At 39.9% G+C, this 21,150-nt stretch overlaps 1 protein-coding gene across 3 annotated transcripts in view; it reads left to right on the top strand.

Moving 5' to 3' along the window:
* The first annotated feature begins 1,987 nt into the window (after positions 1 to 1,987).
* Positions 1,988 to 21,150, top strand: part of LOC131029889 (uncharacterized) — a 248,757-nt gene continuing 229,594 nt past the window's right edge. For 2 of the 3 annotated variants that reach the window (XM_057960549.2, XM_057960547.2), the window contains exons 1-2: positions 1,988 to 2,379; positions 2,467 to 2,606. In XM_057960549.2, the coding sequence (XP_057816532.1) occupies positions 2,085 to 2,379; positions 2,467 to 2,606 (435 nt within the window). In that variant the 5' untranslated portion in view covers positions 1,988 to 2,084. The remainder of the gene's footprint in view (positions 2,380 to 2,466; positions 2,607 to 21,150) is intronic. The other variant, XM_057960548.2, reaches the window with a different exon arrangement.

The following is a 21,150-nucleotide window of genomic DNA, read 5'->3' as shown; positions in this document are numbered from 1 at the left end:
ATCCGTTTGGGGGTAATTTCGTTGAGTGTGAATAGAGTTACGAGCATTTTTGTGAGTTTCTAAGCTGCTGGTTTGTGTGTTTCCAGCACATGGGTTGCATATCAAAATCTAAAAAATTGTTAGTTTGGAGTGTTTCCTTGTGTGAAGTTGGTTTTAAAGTGTGTGGGTTCTTTGGAGTGTGTTTAGAGATAAGTTGAGTGTGTGGGGAGTGATTTATAAGTGTTTGTGAGGATTTTAATGTTGCTGGTCTGTATTTCCAACCTATTGTTCATTCATATCAGATTTAGTTTTTGGGGGTTGAAGCTAGTTTTTAGGTGTGTGAGTCTATGGGTGTGGTGTGAAGAGTCTTGGTAATAAGTTGCAGCTGTTAATTTGGGTTTTGACATTTGAATATCCATGATGAATCATATTGTAATGCTTGTTAGTAGTACTAACAACAATTTATTTGAACTCTCTTAGTCCCACTGCATAAGTGGAAGAGGCTAGCCTTGCCGCCTAGTTTGGACCATGATTCTAGTAATTTTGTTATCCATGTTTGCATTGTAAAGTTGATTAGTAGTACTAACAGCTATATACTTGGATTGTTGTTCTTTGGCCCATTGCATAAGTGGAAGAGACTGGCTTACCGCCTTCTTATCTATTGTAATTCCGTCCTCCCGCTAAATAAGCGGTTGAGTTGATTGTAATCTCATTTTCAATCGTTGATTGCTATTTCATTTCTAGTCCTCCCGCTACATAAGTGGTAGAGTGATTGTTCTTCGGTTCTTGCATCATCCTTGGCTGGTTTACCGCCAAGTGATTTTTAATAGCTGGTTTACCGCCAAGTGATTTTTAATATTCTCCATATCCCGCTGAAAAGTGGAAGAGGCTGGCTTGCCGCCCAAGCATTGTATTATTTCTAGTTATTTGAAGCTAATGATCCCCTCAACACCGTATGCTCTCACCTTCCCATATTGAGCACTTGGTGATCAGAAAGTGGAAGGGTTACAATTTCAACATTATTGTATCTTCATTTCCTAACTTTAACAGGTCCTTGTTGTGATTGTAACTAGAAAAAAATTGAAAAAAATTGTGGGGATATTACATTGAGCAAATTGGACATCAATTTGAATGAGTGTCCTACTACCAATGAAGAAATAAAAAATACGTGGTAAAAAAATACAAGATTTGGGAAGGAGGAATCGGGCTGTAGGAAGAAAACATGGATGAAGCAAAATAACAAATGGTTGAGCAATCGGGACATCAATTTGCATGAGAGTCCTAACACCAATGAAGAAATAAAAAGTATGCGGTGAAAAAATTCAGAATTGCCATGTGGGGGAAGGAGGAATCAAGATGTAGGAAGAAAACATGGATGAAGAAGAACAACAAATGGTTGTGCATGTGAGACATCAATTTGCATGAGTATCCTAACACCAATGAAGAAATAAAAAGTACGCGATGAAAAAATTTAGGATTACCATGGGGGGAAAGCAAATTCAATGGAAGAAAGCTTACTATGTAAAAGAGGTTAACCCAACTTGGGAACATATTGAAAAACATATTTAGGAGCGGCTATTGAGGGAAAAGCAAGGTTGTTAATTTCATAGTTGAGGATTGGATTGCATGTCTTAGGTGAGAGATCGAGAGATGGACTATTCCTAAGGAAGTTTGAGAGGAAAATTTTTGCATATTTTACAATAAGGAGGTGGTGGAGACGAAATGACACTTTATCATAGAATGTGCATCATATATATAAATATACTTGAAAGTTGGCAACCTATACAAATTATTTGAGGAAGCAAAAAATCATCAAAACAACTAACCAACTAGCCAACTTTCTAATCTATAAGAAATTAAAAAAAATGTTGATCTCTATATGTCATTAAAATCTTTATTTCATTTTCCAACAAAATTAAAAAAATTATTAATATTTACGCCAACTTTCTAATCTATGAGAATTCGGAAACAACGGAAAAAAAAATAAAAACACTACAGAATTTCTTCTCTTAAAGAACTTTTTTGTAGTTATCATTGAGGTGGGGAAAGAGTTTTGAGTGGAGATAAAATTTTGTTTGGAAAGAAGCGGTGGAAGTGTCACTGGCATGGCTCGCCCTGATTTCTTTTACAGTGGCATTTCCAGAACAAGTCGTCCACATGAGGTCTTCCGCCTCTCCTCCTGTAATCCCACAAACTCTCTGCAAACACGCACCTCACATCTATTACTTTGCACAACATCCCTCATTGCCACCGAACAAGGAAATTCTTCCAAACCTGCAAAACACCGTCACAGACCAAGGAAATCAAAGTCCAAATCCGTGGATAAACCAAAGGAATTAAAGGCAAAATTTGTTGATAAGTCAAAGAAATTATACTCCAATGTTTCGCCTCACAGAGCAGGTAAGTGAAAGATATGTTGTGCTACTCCAACACTCTTTGTTTATCATCTCTATCACTAATGTTCTGCTTTTCTTTTCAACGGTGCAGCTTCTGCAGTGCGGTTATTGAGGATAGATGAGCAAGGAGCGTATGCGGACTTGCTAAACGCCCACAATAGCGAAATTAAATACATTCACAATACTTTAGGATTCCGCATCAAGCCGCTCGATGCAAGGGACGCTAGACTGGTACTGACACTTTCTTGTTTTTTTCTTTTCTTTTTCTTGTTTATGGTTAAATTATGTGCAGAGAAAAATGTTCCCCAACTGAGATATGTAAAAGCTCCAAAAGCAGAGCTTGGTGCAAGACCTATCTTCATTGCATTAAGAGCGTGAACGTTGACTTCTTCCCACTGCATAAAGAACTTAAACATTGAGCCATCCCCATTGTATAGAGAGGAGCCTCAGTTAGACCTATCCCCATTGCATAAAGCTATAGATAGGATGAGTTTACATGCAATATATCTGAAGTTTGGGCCAAAAAGTATTCAAGAAACAGAATGAACCAAAACATAGGCTACTCTTGGTCCCGTAGATATTAGAAGTTTTAAAACATCAGAGTACTAAATCCAGAAGAAGGCTAAGAGTTGTTACGAGAGAGAGTAGTGTGGTAGAGCTGAACCAGTTGCACAATACCTGCATGTGCTGCACAAATGATCTAAAATCGAATATATAAGGCAATGTCGTAAGAACCAGAAGAAAACTAAGAGTTGTAACGAGAGAGACTAGTGTCACAGAACTGAACCAGTTGCACAATACCCGCATGTGCTGCACAAGTGATCTAAAATCGAAATGTACAGAAATGTAGTCTAAAATCATAACATTTAAGGAAGAATAGAAGAAGAACAAATGTAAGTGCGATGGCACTAGTTGATAGGCAGTCCACATGAAAAGCTCCAGCCCAAAACTTTTAAAAACATGGGATTTGGCCAAAATTCAGGGGAAAATTCAGCAATTTTATTGAACATTTTAAAAAACATAATTTTTTTTTTGTTTTGCTCGGTAAAAGGCCGAAGCCATATTTTATTTAATAAATAAAATTATAATCTCCGCTCAGTGCGGACGCTGGTAGGAAAGAGTGGAGAGGAGAAAACCTCTGGCCTTGTCCGGAACCTTAGGTCCAGTCAATAGCTAGTATTAAAATTCTACATCATTTATTGCATTACATATTTTCCTTTACAATCCTTTCATTCTGGGCATAAAAGGGCCCTTCACAGGTAATATCTATAATTTTCCTTGTGCTAACTTGCTTTCAACAGTCTTCCTTGTGAACATTTGCCGCTTTTACCATATTTCCTTGCCTTCTGATTTACTTTGTCACCTGCAAGACAGATTCACAACACAATCCTGCTGCAAACCACTTCATGAAGTGTTAGTGCAAAAGAAGAAAGAACTAGTATTATCTCAGCAAGCTTCTGTTATACTTTCCACTATTGTTATTATAACCTTGGCTTCTCTTATATTAAGTCAGCACTAGGATCATATTGTTGGCTATAATATGAAAGATTACCCAGGCTACAATAACATTTGTGGAATAAACACTGGTCATCAAGAGATTGATAATAATACAACCCATCTGTCATGTTATTCATGATATTACCTTAACATTCTAATCACAGAGGTGTCTTGATACAAATGCTAGATTAAGCCAAATATGCAAGTGTTACGAAAATACTTCCTGTCACTGCATTCTGAAGATGAATGTATGCGAGTGGCCTCAGGTCATACTTGTTTAGTCATGTCTGAGAAGCTAAAAACCACAAATTTTTAAAAATATTATTAAAAACAGAAATTTTTAAAAATATTATAAAAAACACATATTACAAAATTTGTAGAACATATTATTGACTTTCATCTTTTATAAATCAAAATTAGAGCTTAATACATTTTGTACATCCCAATGGGGTTGAGAAGCAATGCCCCTCATGGGGGTCTTGGGGTGATGCCCCCAACAAGGTTGAGGGAAAGTGTTCCTCATGGGGGTTTGGGGGCAGTGTTCTTCGTGGGGTTTTGGGGTCAACACCCCCAATGGGTTTGAGGGGTAGTGCCCAAGGCGTGCTCAACAGGGTGGAGTTCTTGCCACCAAGCCAAAATTAAGGCCTTTGAAGCCACAAAAACCTTCATGGTGCACACCATTTCCACAATTTTATTGCTTAGGAGTGAAACTGGGTGTTTGGTACTTTGTTGTTTATAAAAGTGCTTTAAAGATCATATAAACCCTTTAACATTATGTCATATCACTACCCAAGATTAGGGATTTATGAACGCAGATCACAACATTAAATAATAAAGCATGAGCGATTGAATAAATGAAAGGGGGGCCAACTCAAGGTAAAAATAATTAAAATTGGTTGTGACTATTAAAGGGGGACTGTTGCCGAGAATAATCATTGTCATGTTGTCGTCAGTAATTATGAGTTACGACAGTCAGTTAGTCATCCCGAAGGGCAGTTGGACGCGACAGTTGATCGCACCCCTTCGGGTATTATATATTGCATACCTTCCCTTTGTAGTGGCATCATGATAGTCGTATCTGGGTGTGATGTTATAAGCACTTGATGTACATGGACTGTTGAATTAATACAGAAACTGGTTCTTTAATATATTTCCGTTATGTTCTGTGCATTTACTTTCTGCGCTTAATCGTTTACTCGTATGTGGCAAACATTTGGCGCCGTTGCCTAGACATACTCAGGAAAGGAAGGAGCAGATGGCGTACAGACACGATGGGCCTACCTATTGGTGAGATCAACCCAGAGGCCGATGATGCACAAACGGAGCTCTACGATGGAGAAGACACTGCAACGAGGGAATTCTCAATCCTGCTTCACGCGGCCATTGAGACCTACGTCCGAAGAGAGGCCACGAAGGCTGAAGTCGCAAAAAGTGCCGTGTGGACCGCACTGGAAGTTAGCCCCGCAGCGAATCGGTTGTTGAACTACCTCCCTTGGTTGCTTGCACAGGCATCACTGGCATAGCGAACCCGCCTGGAGGAGATTGCCCGTGAGGAGCGACGCCAACAGGTCCTCCGACAGTACGAAGAAAACAATTGTCGTTGGGACACAGAGCGTGATGGCAAGAGGCGAAGGGGAAATTGAACCCTGTAATAATCCCGGCACAATATTGACATAAATTGTGGCCGAAAGGGAAAATAATAAAAGTTTTTTTTTTTTAGTGTGTACATGGCGCGTGCTTGCTATGTACGGAAGTGATTTATGCCCAATATACTAAATAAGGACAAAAATAAAAAGATACAAAGTGGCGAATGGGAAGTGGCACAAAGAGCGTTGAATCTCAGACAACAAATAGAACGAAGGCGTAGGCTAAGGCAGCTTGCTGAGGGACGACCGACCGAGGGGTTGCTCGAAGGGAACCCAGGAGGTGTCACAGAGGTTGCAGAGGCTGAGATAGACGGAGAGAATTACACTCTCTACACTGTCTTAGGGTTGCCTGAAGGGAACCTAGGAGTCACGGCGGGTGCTGAAGGAGAACTCTACAGTTCACCAGAATACCACCGTAGGGTAAGAAATCGCAAAGAGTTGGTGAAACAAACAAGGCGAAGTCTAAACCTGATCGACGCTACCAGAGACCTACTAAAGAACTTGTCCATTTCGGAGGACAACCGGAGGGAGACGACCGAAGGTGATGGTACGGCCGACGGTGCTGGGGGAGCACAAGGGTATCGTACGGGAGGCAATTTGTTTGGTTCGGGGTCAATGACCTTCTCCGGAGGACCCACAAGTGGAGGGTCAAGTGCAGGAGGCGGAGGCGGAGGATCACCAGGTACAAGCACACAAGGCACTAGAGGAGCGAGACCCAGCGGTGGGATGGCAAGTAAGTAGAAGCTGTCGAAGTTCAACGACGACGGGAAGGAAGATCCCGTCCGCCATTGCCGCACTTGCGAAACCATATGGTGTTATCGACCAGGATGAATGGGTAACACAATTTCCAGCAACCTTAAGGGGAGTGGCCATCGACTGGTACTCCGATACGGATAAGACCAAAGTCGGCACATGGCCCAACCTGAAGGAGTTCGAGATAGAGTTTCGCCTCCTCAGAGACGCAATGAAATAGTAGCCTAAATCTATGGCACAAAGCAGAACAAGAACGAGACTGTCCGAGTCTATAGTCGGTGGCTCAAGGAACTGTTGGGGAAAATGGAGAGTCAACCAGTGGATGGGTTGAAAAAGAGATGGTTCGTGGAGGGACTGAAACACTCCATCCGGAAGAAGATGAAAATTGTTCCACCAACCTCGTACGAAGATGCATATAATAGAGCGATGGATCTCGAGAGCGAGACCAAGACATCAAGAAGAAAAAGAAGAAGGATAGCTCGTCTGAGGATGATGACTCTTCCGAGGGAAGCAACAGCGATGGCGAGTCTGGCAAAAAGGTGCAAGCGCTCCAGAAAGACATGGAACGAATGAGGAGAGAATTTAAAGAAATGAGACGCACAGGTCGGACCGAAGGGGATGTATGGTGCACAGAGTGCAAAGAGGAAGGACATACGAAGGGTACTTGTCTGAAGAAGGCCTTTTGCGAGATTTGCCAAGTGATGGGACACTCCATCAAGGAGTGCCCATACAACATGAAAACACGAAACCAACAAGTATTGCTTATGCAGGAACAACCAACTACATCGGGCGGTACCGGCAGCTCCTAGGTGAACAACAATGCAACATCGGGAGGCTACCGAGATAACCGGTGAGGAGGACGAAACAACAATAACAACAGTAACAATACAAGGAGCCGGATCCAATACGACTCCAAAGGTCGACCGATGATACAATGTAGAGCGTCCAGCCAGTGGAGGCACTTCGCCTGAGATTGCCCGAAGGGAGAGGCCACACAATATTTGTGCAAATGGTGCGGACTGGGAGACCACGAAGACGCCACCTGCCCGAAGTCCGACGTCAACTTGCTCAATATCGAGGAAACCAAAGAAGAGGAAGTGCTGGCCGTAACCCGTGCCCAAGCCAGACAAGCAATGTGCCCAGACCCAGAGACAGAGAAGCGAAGGGTATGAGAAGCACAAGAAGAAATTGAGAAAGAGATACGAGAGGGGGCGAAGGTGAAGGGTACGACGGGTACTTCCAGCCGATTGGAGGCGGAGGAGGCTATACTAAATCAAATTTTAAAACTGGAGGTGCCTGTGAAGGTACACGACCTCCTCCAAATGATGCCTCAATTAGGAACGACGTTGCTGAATAATCTCTCCCAACCATGCACCAATACCAACCATCGCACAAATGTTCCTGGGGGGTTTGCAATAGACCCCAGACTGCTGGCAGTTAACACTGGAAGGAACCCGGCCATTGTGGAGATAGGTATCCTTGGCACCATTCTAACCGATACCATTGTCGATGGTGGATCAGGAGTGAATGTTCTCCTAGAAGAAACCTGGCAGAAGCCGGGGAAGTCGACGCTGTGGCCATCTACATTCAATTTGCTGGGAGCAGATTAGCATGGAATCAAACCCATCGGGACACTGATGGGCCAGCAAGTTACCATCGAGACCCAACCCTTCATACTGGACTTCGTGGTAATCCCACTAAAGAAAAAAGGGTATGATGCGATCTTAGGGAGAGGGTGGCTGGTGGCAGCCAAGGCCACCCACAACTGGAAGAAGAACACTCTGTCTATGGAGAATGGAGGAAGGAAGTTTATCATAGACCTTGGGACGCAGTTGGTTAGTGAGGAATTGACATCATCTTCGGAATCGGAGGGTGAAGGAGAAGGCGACCTGAGGGACGAAGGACGGGGTTGTAGGGAGCCCAACGACGAAGGGATTCTCAAACTAGGAGAGTGCTCTGAGGATGAGACGGGGTCATTGAACGAGCTCTTCCACTGGCAGATGGAGGATTACAAAATGTTCTAGAGCTACAGGCTCGAAGTAGAGGAACTAGAGCAAGTAACAGAGGAGGTGTACCTGCCGGAATACAGAGAATATTGGAAGGGAAACGCCCCAAACCTCGGTGACGTAGATAATCCCAAGATCATTCGTGTCGGCAACGATTGGAACCCTGTGTGGAAGGCCGCAACCTTCAAAATCTTTATTATTCTTCTTCTTCTTATGTACGGGAAGGAGACCGTGGTTCCTGTAGAATTTATGGTTCCAGGTCTTCAGATGGCCATTGAAAATATACTTGCCATCAACGGGTCCAAATTGAAACCCTACCACGAGAAGCGCGCAAGGGACCCGAGAGGTCGGAAGGGCACCCGAGAGTCTAGAGGGGGACCCGAGAGGATGGAAGGGGACTCGAGAGGCTGGGCAGGTGACTCGAGAGGCACAGTACCAAAGCGGGAGACTCTCGGGCGAGGCAAACTGAGAAGGATGAAGGGCAATCCCAGAGACACGGGACTCGAGCCGAAGACTCTCTGGACAATTAGATTAGGAAATTGAAAAAATAAAAATATTTTTTTGTGAAAAGTACAAAAAAAGAAAAAAAGAAAAAAAAAAGAAGAGAAAAGAAAAAAGAAAAGAAAAGAAAAGAAAAAATCGGTGGCCACGGTGGAACCATCGTTGGGGGCCACCGTACGGTGGAACCACCACGGTTGACCACCGTATGGTGGGACACCGTGCGGTGAGGCCCTGTGTGGTGGGACCCCGTACGGTGACCACCGTCGACGGAGGTCATCGGTTTAGGGTGGAACTCGACGGGTATTCATCCACCGTATGACCTTCCCAGCCACCGTACGGGAGACCAATCACCGTACGACACCAAGCTTCGGGTGACCCCAGTCGCCGTAGGGCTCAGCCACCGTACGGGTTCACTCCATCGTCCGACAGATAACCTCTGTACGGGCTCGGGACATTACAGTCTGTAGGCCTGAAGGAGCACGACGGCGACGGTTTAAAAGAGGGTGAAAGGGAAAATACCACGGCACGACAGGGATAAACAGTGGTGTTGGCACGTGGAGAAAAAAAAAACAAAATGACGACCAGATTTAAAATCATTCGATGGAGTGCTGCCCCTCGACCCCGCTGGGGGCACTGCCCCCAGACCCCCAGTTTATTTTTGAGCTACAATACACTTTTTGAGTTGGGCGAAGGCATCAGAGAAGTCACGGTAAGTGTTGGGGTTGTTCCGTATTGTGAGAAAGAAGCCTGAAGCTAAGCATTGGCGGGGAAGCCATAAGCCGTAGAGGGAGACGGATTATCAGCCTTTGGGGAGTGTGATGGAGGATTTGAGGCGTCTCCTAGCCTTTGTGCCAGAAGGTTGTGGCCACTTCCAAGCATGAATGGTACGCTTTGAGGAACTCAGAGTATGTCTCGACTGGACGTGAGGTTGCCTTGGTGGATGCACAAAGGGCTCGGGCAGAGCTGACCACCAGGTTGGAGGTAGTAGTAGCGTGAGACTTAGCTCAGTGTACCCAGGAGTTGGATGCTGAGAGGGCAGCGCGGGTGGCTATCGAGGACAAATTGGCTAGGGAGACAGTATCATTTGAGTAGCAGTTGGTGGAGGTTGAGATTGAAAAGCGTGTTTTGCAGACAAGTTTGGTTTAGGCACAGAAGGACTGTGATGTCAAGGAAAAAAAAAAGACCTCCTTGCGGAAGCACTAATGGTGAAATACGCACTTGAGCATCGGCTGGTAGTAGAAAAGGGTTTTCAAGCGAAGACGCAACAGGTGTATGAGTTCCGGGCTCGACTGGCGTTAGCAGTTCCTGCAGTTCTATACCTTGATTCTGTTTAATGTATGAGCATCATCTCTATTTTGTATTAAGTCGTCCGGAGACAACTTCTTTTCTTGGGGGGGATGATGTTGCCGGGAATAATCATTATGTCATGTTGTCGTATTATGTTATGTTGTCGTCGGTAATTATGAGTTACGACAGTCAGTTAGTCGTCCTGAAGGGCAGTTGGACGCGACAGTTGGTCGCACCCCTTCGAGTATTATATATTGCATACCTTTCCTTTGTAGTGGCATCATGATAGTCGTATCTGGGTGTGATGTTATAAGCACTTGATGTACATGGACTGTTGAATTAATATAGAAACTGGTTCTTTAATATATTTCTGTTATGTTCTGTGCATTTACTTTCTGCGTTTAATCGCTTACCTGTATGTGGCAAACAGGGACAACTAAGACCAATTAAATCCTGATTAAGGGGCCGACCAGATTAAGGAAAATTATAATGATAGCGAGTTGCAAAGTAAAGGGACGATGGGGGCAAAAAGGAAGGGACGACCTAAACAAAAAGAGAAGAATAAAGTAGGGCAGACCTAGAGCAGAGATTCAAGAGATTACCAATTAATTATTGTCCTCCCAAAAAAGCAGCAATCATAATGAGGCGTAATGAAGAGCAGCGACTGAAAGGAAAGGGTAGCAGTTGCAAACAAATGTATCTTTTCAAAACTAAAAGACATGACCTTTCTCACTGTGGAAGGTATAAAAGGAAGTCTCATTGAGGAAAGGCATCGAATGATAAAAGAAAAATAAGCAGAAACAAAATTGAAATCAGAACTGAATTAATATTAGTAGCAATGCTAATTTAGAGATAAAGCTGATAGATAAGTAGAATTATAGATCAATGCATGTGTTCATGCAATACAGATACTCAGAAAAATTATTTATTTTTGTGAGTAATTTAATGCTCTTTATAATATTAAAATGCAATGAAAGGTTCGTGTGATAGTCCCTTCTGAAGTTAGAGAAATGGATTGCATATAGCAAGGAAGACCAGCCTTCTAAGTTAATGAGACCCAAGTGCGCCACCCTGGGATGGAATGGACGACCAGCCTTCCATGCCCGTGGGCTAAGGGGTGGAATGGAAGACAGGCCTTCCATGCTCTTGGGCTTGAACAAGGAGGACAACTAGTGTCCAAGCTGAACTAAGGGATGGAAGGCCAGCCCACCTTCCATGCTTTCGCAATACAGGGGTGACCAACCTTGAGACCACAGTTTGCAAATGTTTCAATGAATTCCTAATGGGACTATTATAGGAATCTACTTTAAAAGGGAAATTGCTTATTTGGATTTCAATATGAATCATGTTTATGGATATCATGATGTTTACTAACTATTAGGAAGATATATGTTAGCATGGCTTATGATGTAATGTCAATTTCCAGTTGCTAATATTGTGTGCAGGACCTAGCCCAGGATTTCTCTTATAAAGGGCATTTCAATTGATAAAGTTATTTTCTTAAATGTATTACACTTCTTATTTTTAATTGGAATTATGGTTTTAGGGCAAAATTTAGGAATATCCCAATAAGGGACATTACAATTGGTATAATTTTGATCTCTTAGCTTTCTAGCCTTTGGAATGATATTAAACCCTTGTCAGTCTGGAAATACAATGATTAATCCGTGGAATGTGTGAAGTGAAAGGTTTGTCTTAGGTAAGGGTGTGAGTTGCATGATTCCTTATCAAAATGTCAAGTCCTAGTGAAAATACATAGGTCCTGCCTAGGGTCGCTTTAGAGATGCAATGTTGAGAGTGCAAAGGAAAATATGACAGATTTGAGTAGGTGTGAGGCTCATTCTTGAAAAGGTATGATCAAAGTCAGGAATACGTAGGTCAAGTTAAGAAATCCAAGTCTAGGATAGGGAATGAGTGATATTTAAGATGAGGAAATTCGCTTGCTAGGACATGGAATTTGGAAGGTGTCAAGTTGTTAAGGAAAGTTGAGATAATGAAAATCCAAAATCATGACAAGGAAAATTCCTTGTCAAGGTCAGATTTCCAACCTTGACAAGAAGGAGAATAAGGGAAGATTTTAAGAATAAATTCAAAATCCTTGGATAAATTGAGATTTCATTTTAAATCCAAGTCTAAATTGGTTTTTTCTTTCAAAATCAATGTCGAAGTTGCAACTTTCATGGAAATCCCTGTTTGAATTCAAAGTTGAAATGTTAAAAATCATGTTTGAAGGGTGAAAATCCAGAATTGAAATGTAAAATCCATGGACAAAATTGGATATTTATTAAAATCCTTGGACTGATATAAATTGCACTTGCTTGTCCTTGTCTAACTTAAGCTAGTGCTTGATAGCCCTTAGCAATCTTGCATTTTCGCTCACAAATCCTTGTCCAAACCTCTAGATGCATTTGCAAGTCCTTGAATGACTGGAAAACCTGCTCATTTGTCCTTTACTCATCTTGGAACTGCGGCCATTTATCCTTCTCACACCCTTGTATTCGCGCTTACCTACCCATGGACAACCTCTATTTGCACCCAGCAGTCCTTAATCACTCCTCACATGCGCTCAGCAGTCCTTGATCAACATAAAAACGGACCCAGCAGTCCTGGAACAATTCCTAATTACGCTCAACAGTCCTTTGATGACCTCAAAATGTACCCTATTGTCCTTCTATTAGTATAAATTACACTTAGGATAAGTATAAACCACCAACTTGGCTGACCTAGCAAGAGAATTAAAGGTGATTTAAGTTTGAGATTTTTGTGAAAAGCAAAACAATGAGATTACAAAGCTGGCCGACTTGAAAAGAGAGCTAAAATGATTTGAAAATTGAAATTGTAGGAGAAATCAAATGTATAATCCTTTGTAGCCGACCACCCCCCTGCTTGTCAAGTATAAATTTGTCCTAAGAACACATAAATGCAAAATTGAAAGGAAATCATTTCACACTCAATCCAAAGGCGAATTCCAATCAAAAGACAAGCGAGTCCAAACAGCAAACAAGTGCGAATTTGGCCAAAAAAATTAGATTCAAGGTCAAGTGTTGAATAAGGAGGTGATTTTTGAACAGGATAATCAGGTTCAATCCAATTGAGGAGCGAATTTCTTTATCATTCTAGGCATTTTACAGATCTGACAATTTATTTTCCATGTGAAAATTGTCGTTTCCAGATTATAGGAAGGGTTTTGTGGAGCAAATTTGGTAAATTCTTGGTGTTATTAGTTTCCTTTGAAGAATGATTGTGATCAAAATTTTAAATTCTTCAACATAAATTAGAAGTGCAAGGTCTTGAATTTCAATTTTATCATAATTTCTTGCATTTCACTAACATAAACATTTTATCCATAACTTGAATTCTAGGAATTTCCTCTTTCCTTTTTAGGAATGATTGCATGGGTTAATGACGAATGGTGGAGAAAGGACTTCACAATGTGAGAGAGATCAATTGATGCAAGGAAGCGGATTACTCTATGATGACGAACTTAACAAGATTGATGGAATGATCAGATCAAGACACTTCAAAATGATTACAACAAGAAGGACATCTTAACATGAAGATATCAAGGTCCAAAAATGAAGAGGGCAGATTGCTCTATGATGGACTTAACAAGATTAATGGAAGACAACATTAAGATGTTCCATATGATGACAAAGAAGATAATGACAACATGAAGGATACAACATCATGAAGGAACTCAAAGTCAAAGACATGAGGACCAAGACATTGATGGACAAGAAGAAGACATCATGAAGGATTCCAAAAACGAAAAGGAAAATGCTCAATGAAGCCTAAAGACAAGGAAATCGAGGTTAGGATCTAGAGCCTCCAAGAGGAGAAGAGTGATAAAGATGATACAATTTGGGAATATGAACCATCACAATCACTCAAAAAGCTGGATGATGCTGAGTATCGAGAGATATTGCTAGACATGCAAAAACTTCTTTGTGATGAAGGATGAAAGTTTACAACAAATTCAAGCCGAGGTGGCGTCTACTCATCTCAAACCAATCAAATAAATCAAGGTCAACATGTCCAAATTCATCGAGCCTGACTCATCCCAAGGAGAACAAGTGGACATGTGGATGAATTGAATGAAGTGTCATCATTTACTTCTTGTAAATTGTGCTATTAAGGCCATGTTAATTTTCATTGGTCCTTTTCTTTAAAATGATGTGCATTTAAGGACTTGTAATTTTCTCATTGCAAGACATTAAATGTATGAAGGACTTCCACTTAGGGTTTCTTTGAATTGTCTTGGCAGTTGATTTAGAATCAATCTGGCCCCTTCATTTTGTAGCTCAAAGTCTATAAAAGGCTTGCCCTTTTCATTTGTAAAGGTTGATAGAAGAATAGAGAGAATAGTTAGAAGTAGTAGTAGGAGGAAGAGATAAAAAATTGTTACCAAGACTATGCTCGAATAGATACATAATTTTCATTGAAGATATGATGGATCTTTGTCTGTTGTTTCAACATTTTGCATGGTTTCTACTTCTCAATATTTAGTTGAAGTTCATTGACTTTGATGGAGAAATGCAATGATATTTGATGAATTCCTTGGTTCATACCATTTGTAGTTTGTTGATTGCAAATTGCAATGTACGGTTAGTCTGAACCTCATTTTTGCAATAGTTTGATTGTGGATATTTATTTGGATTGTGTTAGCGTTGTGTCTTTGGATGGATGTTTGCTATATGAAAATATTTCACTACCTTAGAGGATTGCGCTCTTTCTACGGTGTTGTGAGCTATCTTTGGTTAAGTAGAAAGTAGTTCCATAAGGAATTTGTTTATATAAGCACTATCCATTATTATCATGTCCTTAGGATTTTAGATTAGATTCTCTAACCCTTCTCCCTTTTTCCTTTTTTATTTGAAGTTCAAGTCAGTTTAGTAGTCTAGTTTCAGTGAAAAGCGTAAGTCCCTTAATGTAAACAGTACCTATCACATCATTCACTAAGTTTATCCATTGCAAAGTCGCATTGTAAACCTTGGGGTTGCCTTAATTGATCACATTGTTTAGCATTTGAAGTTTCCTTGTTCAAGAGAGGATAGAATACTTGGTATTTTATTTTGTGTTGGTGCGTGTCATAAAACACGCATCAACAAAATTGGCGTTAAAAGGAGTGCCCGAATGCATGAATGTTGGATTGTTGAATTAGAGTTTTCTTCCAAGCTAAGGCATAACAAGAAAGTAGAATCATCAAGTGGAGAAGCTATTTCTAGTTCTTTTTTAAAACTCCAACCCCCTCTATGCATATCAACCGAATTTGCAAAAGAGAGGAGGCATGTTCATGTTCAAATCTACAACAAGCTGGAACTAGTATGAGCTTGCTTTCAAGTGTTAAATTTGAGATATAATAGATCCCTTTTATGTAAATAAAATCCCCAAAAAGTGAAAAATTTGAAAAATCCAAAAAAATAAAAAAATCCAAAAAGATTTCTCAATGGATGGGCAGTTATTTCATATTGATATTGCTTAGCTTCATAGAGATTTGAATGCATAGTTTTACCCTAGGAATTTGGTTGAGTTTGCATCTACAAGAGAATGCAAAGTTCTTGAGACCACTGGGCATTATGAGTTGAATTGTTCAACTTTTCTGTCAAGAATAGAGTTAGCTTTACAAGGAAAGGTCTTCTTTTAGGATATACCTAAACCGGTGATACTTGAAGTGGCCGAGGATTTCAATGTTCTAGAAGTGATAAATGAAGCATTGACAAGGTTCAAAAGGAGGATTGAGAATCAATTAACTCTTGATAATGGATTATGTCTAGAAGAAATACTTCTACCTTGTTGGTGTAGGATTCATAACATAACTCATTCAAAATTTACTTTTTCATTGTGTGAAGAGGCCATCAACCAAGTCAAGTGTCAATTGGGATTATCAAAGCCATCAGAGGAATCTATTACAGACAAAATTTGGGCAACATACATTGCAGCTAAGAAGTATAAGAGAGCAAAAGAAGAGTGTTTTGCTACATCATCTACAATAAAAGGAGTGAGTTACAAGTGGATAGGACGATTGAGCCTAATGATCAATATGTTGTAGTGGAAGATAACTTTTCGAGCATTGTGCCAAAGGAAGATTGTGTTGAAGTGGAAGTCAAAAAGGCTATTGGAGTTGAGGAAAAATCAACTCTACCGCTCCCAAAGATCACCTGCATGCAAACCTGTCATAGAAAGAGAGAAGCAAAATAGCTATGGAGGCCAGAATTCAAAGATCCAGAAAACAGGAGTCATATTGATTGTGCAACAAGAATGCAATTCAATAATTACAGTTGTTATGAAAATACAAAGAGAGAACCCTTATAAGAGGATACTCGAAACCCTAAAGGAGAAAACCCTAAAGAATTATAAGATTCCTAAGTTTAGCTTAAGCATAGAGTGCATAATAGACTAATAATTAAAAATAAATAATTATTAGCTAATAAAAGATTACTCTGACACCCCCCCTTAAGATGAACTTAGGGAGTAGCTAAAAAACAACTAAGGACTAAAAAAGCATGTAAAAAATGCAGGAAAACAACAATGGGTCCCGACAACTAGGCCTGATGAGGTACCCAAGTACAATAAAATCTCTGTAAAGTGGAGAAAAATGAGAAAACCCTGTGGGAACAAAACTCCTCTCCAAGAAGAGATGAAAGCTCAAGTGAAGGACTAAGAAGCCTCCAAACAAGAGTGTTCCAGAAGATAAGAACAAAAAGAAGAGAATGAAGAACACCACTGAAGCATGAAATAGCTGCAAACACTGTCGAAGAGTAACTGCTGATCTAAAGAACCTCCCCTGAAATAGAACATTTCCAAGTAGAGAAGACTGTAATTTGCATGAGTGCCCTCAAATGACACTACTTGAATCAGATGGCAAACAAAGGCAAAACAACTGAACTCGAAGATACAGATGCCATGAAACACCATAGCCTGAAGAGCTGATCAATCGAACCAAGGAAGCATGAGAACAACAGGACAAACCTCCCCAGAATGCTGAAAAGGGAGAGGGACAAGTACACTCAAAAGGATGCCCAACAAGAACTGTAGGACGAAGAACCAGGAACATCGAAGGTGCAGATAAAGTACATAGTGTCGTGGAAGGAACACTCACTTGACACACATCATGAGGCTAATGTCGTGGAAGGAACACTCACGTGACAAAGGTAGATGGCAAACAAAAGCAAACATCAACCCCCCCATGACACTTTAATACTTTATAAGTAGTGCATGTACAATAAGACACAAGATGTGCAAGATCCCAAGTATACAATGCATGATGACACTTTATCTCAGTGCGTTTGCATAAATAAAATGCTACAATGATCAGAAGAGATAGAAGACCGGAAACAAAAAGAATAGCCAAAGACGAGACATCCTACTCAAGGAAAGAGATCTCAGGACCTGAAACATCCAAGATATTCATCAGAGTGCTGAAAAGAAAAAAATTGAATAAAATATACCTGGAGTAGAATTTGGAAAGAAAACTCATATGAACGAAAAGAACACAGAACAAGTTTTCCAACGATATAAAGTTTTCGAAAAATGGAGTTCGGATGCTCAAGTTATGTCTCCCGGAGTGCAAAAAGGAACCTCTGGCTTTGATAGCAAAAAACGCCATCAAATAAGCAAAATCAAAAGTTCAAACCTCCAGATCTGGATAGAGCTCGAAAAGAGCTTTCTGACAATATAAGGTTTTTGAAAAAGCGCTTCCGTATGACCAAGTTGCGGCCAAAAGAAAAAAACCCCAATTTTTTTTTTTTTTTTTTTTGATGAAAATTTTTCTGATGCATTTGCAGGCACAGCCGTATGGATTTTCGTGCCTCAAAAAATGTACCAATAAAAAATCATGCCCCAGATGCCCCTGCCACCGAAAATAGGCAAATTATATATCAAAATTCATGGAATCAGCCTTTTGAATCCAATTGTGAGGTCCTTTTGACACCAAAATGTACCAAAAAATCAGCTCCCCCCAAAAATGAAAAAAAACAACTGCACAAACCCCCGAATACATAGATCTGAAGAACAAGGCCCAAAATCTCTCATGAAGAGAACAGGGGCATGCAGATCTGGAGCTCTGATACCATATTGGAGTTGAGGAAAAATCAACTCTACAGCTTCCAAAGATCCCCTGCATGCAAACCTGTCATAGGAGAGAAGCAAAAAAGCTATGGAGGTCAGAATTCAGAGATCCAAAAAAGAGGAGTCATATTGATTGTGCAACAAGAATGCAATTCAATAATTACAGTTGTTATGAAAATACAAAGAGAGAATCCTTATAACAGGATACTCGAAACCCTAAAGGAGTAAACCCTAAAGAATTATAAGATTCCTAAGTTTAGCTTAAGCATAGAGTATAATAGACTAATAATTAAATAAATAATTATTAGCTAATAAAAGATTACTCTAACAAAGGCAATAGAAGATATTCAAGCTATCAAATTAGTGGCAAGTGATGATCAATGTTTGAAAGCATTAGAGCATGAAGGGCTACAAGTTGTTGCTGCAATCGAAAATCATCAAGAATAAAAAATGGAGAACTTGGCAAAAGGAATAAGCGATGCAAAGGGACTATCAAGATTCGTCATCATTTGATGCTTCATCAATCAAGGAAGAAAGAAGTGATTCAAATCGGTTGCAAGAAGTGACATAAATATACCTTAAGAGGAAGAAATCCATGGTAAACATGCATCCATGCAACAAAAGAAAAATCCAAATGAAGAATTGCAATTTATTTCAAGAGGAGTATCAATCAGAAATCCTATTTTGGATCATGAAAGTTCAAGCATCCTTGGAGAGAATAATCAAATAGATATGCAAAATTACGAGCAAGTTGTCGCAATGGAGGCAAAGAACGTAGAACAATTCAAAGTGGCGCTGAAATTGGATGAAGTGACTGCAAAAATACAAAAGGATTCATTGATAAAATTGCATAAAAAAGCAATAGGTGAAACGTTCCATGTTTCCAATTCCAAGTTTCAATTTGAATTCAATTTTCACAATATGCCCACTAATGAATGTCTATTTGAGGACAAAGCACGCTAGGTTGTTTCTTTCCTTACTACTAGTTTTGAAGGTTATCAGTTTGATTATGGAAATCTAGGTAAAACAACTTCTGTATGGATAAATCATGGACCCAATGAATTGCCACAATTGATAATATTGTATGAAGTTTTGACTGAATATGAAAGTTGCATTGTGAAAGGTCATTTCTCCAAAGACAAGGACACGTTTGCAAAACTTCGAACCATGACTTATGCATTATTACTGCTGAACCATGGAAGGTCTTGTATATATTTAGGTTTTTCGAGTCTTGTCCGCTCTAAGTGTTTTGTACACAGCTTAGTTTTTTTTTCGCTTTACGGTAAATTTCCTTTCTGTTTGTTTTAGTTTAGTTTGATTTGTTTAGTCTAGTTGTCAATCTACCTTGGGTCAATTGGCTCGAGTAGTTTTAGTTTTCCTTAGTTTAGTTGTTGCTTAGTTTTAGTTGTGGGTTTCCTTTGTGGGACTCCTATTTGTGAGAAATGGATTTTGTTGTCTCGACATACTTAAGCGTGATTCCTAAGTTATGTTTGGTCCATTTCTTAGATAAATATTTATGAAGTTCTTTAAAATCCAAGGTTATTCTTTTCTAGATTTATCACTTGGTTAGGATTTTTCCTTGGCTCGAAAGGGAATCATTTATTGTGTCTTGATATTGAAACCACGGTGGATTCTAAGAGTTTCAATGGTCTTGTGAAACGAAATGAATACATTTGCATACACGGGTAATCAAAAGACAAACCACTGTGATTCGATTTTTGTTTTTTCTTGCCTTTTGAGTATGTTTCCTAGTTGCTTGATAGGTTGGAAGGAATTAATTGGAGGTTCTAGGTGCAAAATAAGACTATCTTTGATTTTTTTCGAATTGGCGCTAGTGTTGTGTTGTTAACACATACGCCCCATTGCAAATGGGAACTCTTTTTCGCATGTTAGGTTAGTCGTTTTGGCTTAATTATGTTGCTTAGCTTCGTAAGTTTGACAATAATTTTGATCTCTTAGCTTCCTAGCCTTTGGAATGATTGTAAACCCTTGTTAGTCTGGAAATACAATGATCAATCCTGTTAAGGAATTTAGATCAGAGATAGAGAATACAATAGTCTGGTAATATGTAGTGAGGATAGACTTTAATAAGATCACTGCAATGAATATGTTTTACCTCCGATGTGTATATATATATAACTCTAACTATTAATCTTCTATGATAATATCGACAACTTGCTGGTTTGTGAAACTGCCATAGTTATTGGTTTCGGTTCACAACAAGTGTCGATGCCTATAAATAAAAGGATGGAGAGTCATGTCCACGTAGGGGCATGACTTCTACGTGGCTTATGCCACGTAGAGTCATGACCCTACGGGGACATGACCCTTCGTTCAATGTCGTTATATATTACTTATGCCACGTAGAGTCATGACCCTACGGGGACATGACCCTTCGTTCAATGTCGTTATATATTACTTGCTTCAATCCGACTGAAGCTATATCCTTAACACTCCCTCTTAGCAAAAGAGGATTGAATTTCATAATTAAGTTTTAAGGAACAACTTTCTAGATATACACATTCATTTGACATGATCATTCACTCAGTAACACTTAATAGTGAAATACTTCATATCTCAAAGAGATATGGATTATCTGATATCCAGCACTCTAGGACAACAACTACTTGAAGTCTTATCAGATTACAACCTTGATTCTAGTGACAATTGTAACATTGTCATTATCACAAGTGAAATAATTTTAGTATCATGATATCCGGGACATTTCGGGACAACAAATTAATGTGGTCAATCATGATATGATTGTTATCATAATTTCTGACATATTTCGGAACAATCATTTAATGATAACAATTCAATAACTCATCATAGCAAATTTTACTATCAAGATTTCTGACACTTTCCGGGACAGCAACTTAATGTAGTCAATCTTGATTACAGATCAGGCTATTGTGAAAGTCATCACCTTACAATAGCGATCTTACACTTACATCACATGAAAGATCGTCACCTTCCATGACATAACACATACATGCAATATTGCATTCAAGATATTCA

Source organism: Cryptomeria japonica, chromosome 3 (genome assembly GCF_030272615.1).
Source record: "Cryptomeria japonica chromosome 3, Sugi_1.0, whole genome shotgun sequence".
Classification (NCBI taxonomy): domain Eukaryota; kingdom Viridiplantae; phylum Streptophyta; class Pinopsida; order Cupressales; family Cupressaceae; genus Cryptomeria; species Cryptomeria japonica.
The sequence above is the reverse complement of the archived record's forward strand: the minus strand, read 5'-3'. Positions and strand labels throughout refer to the sequence as shown.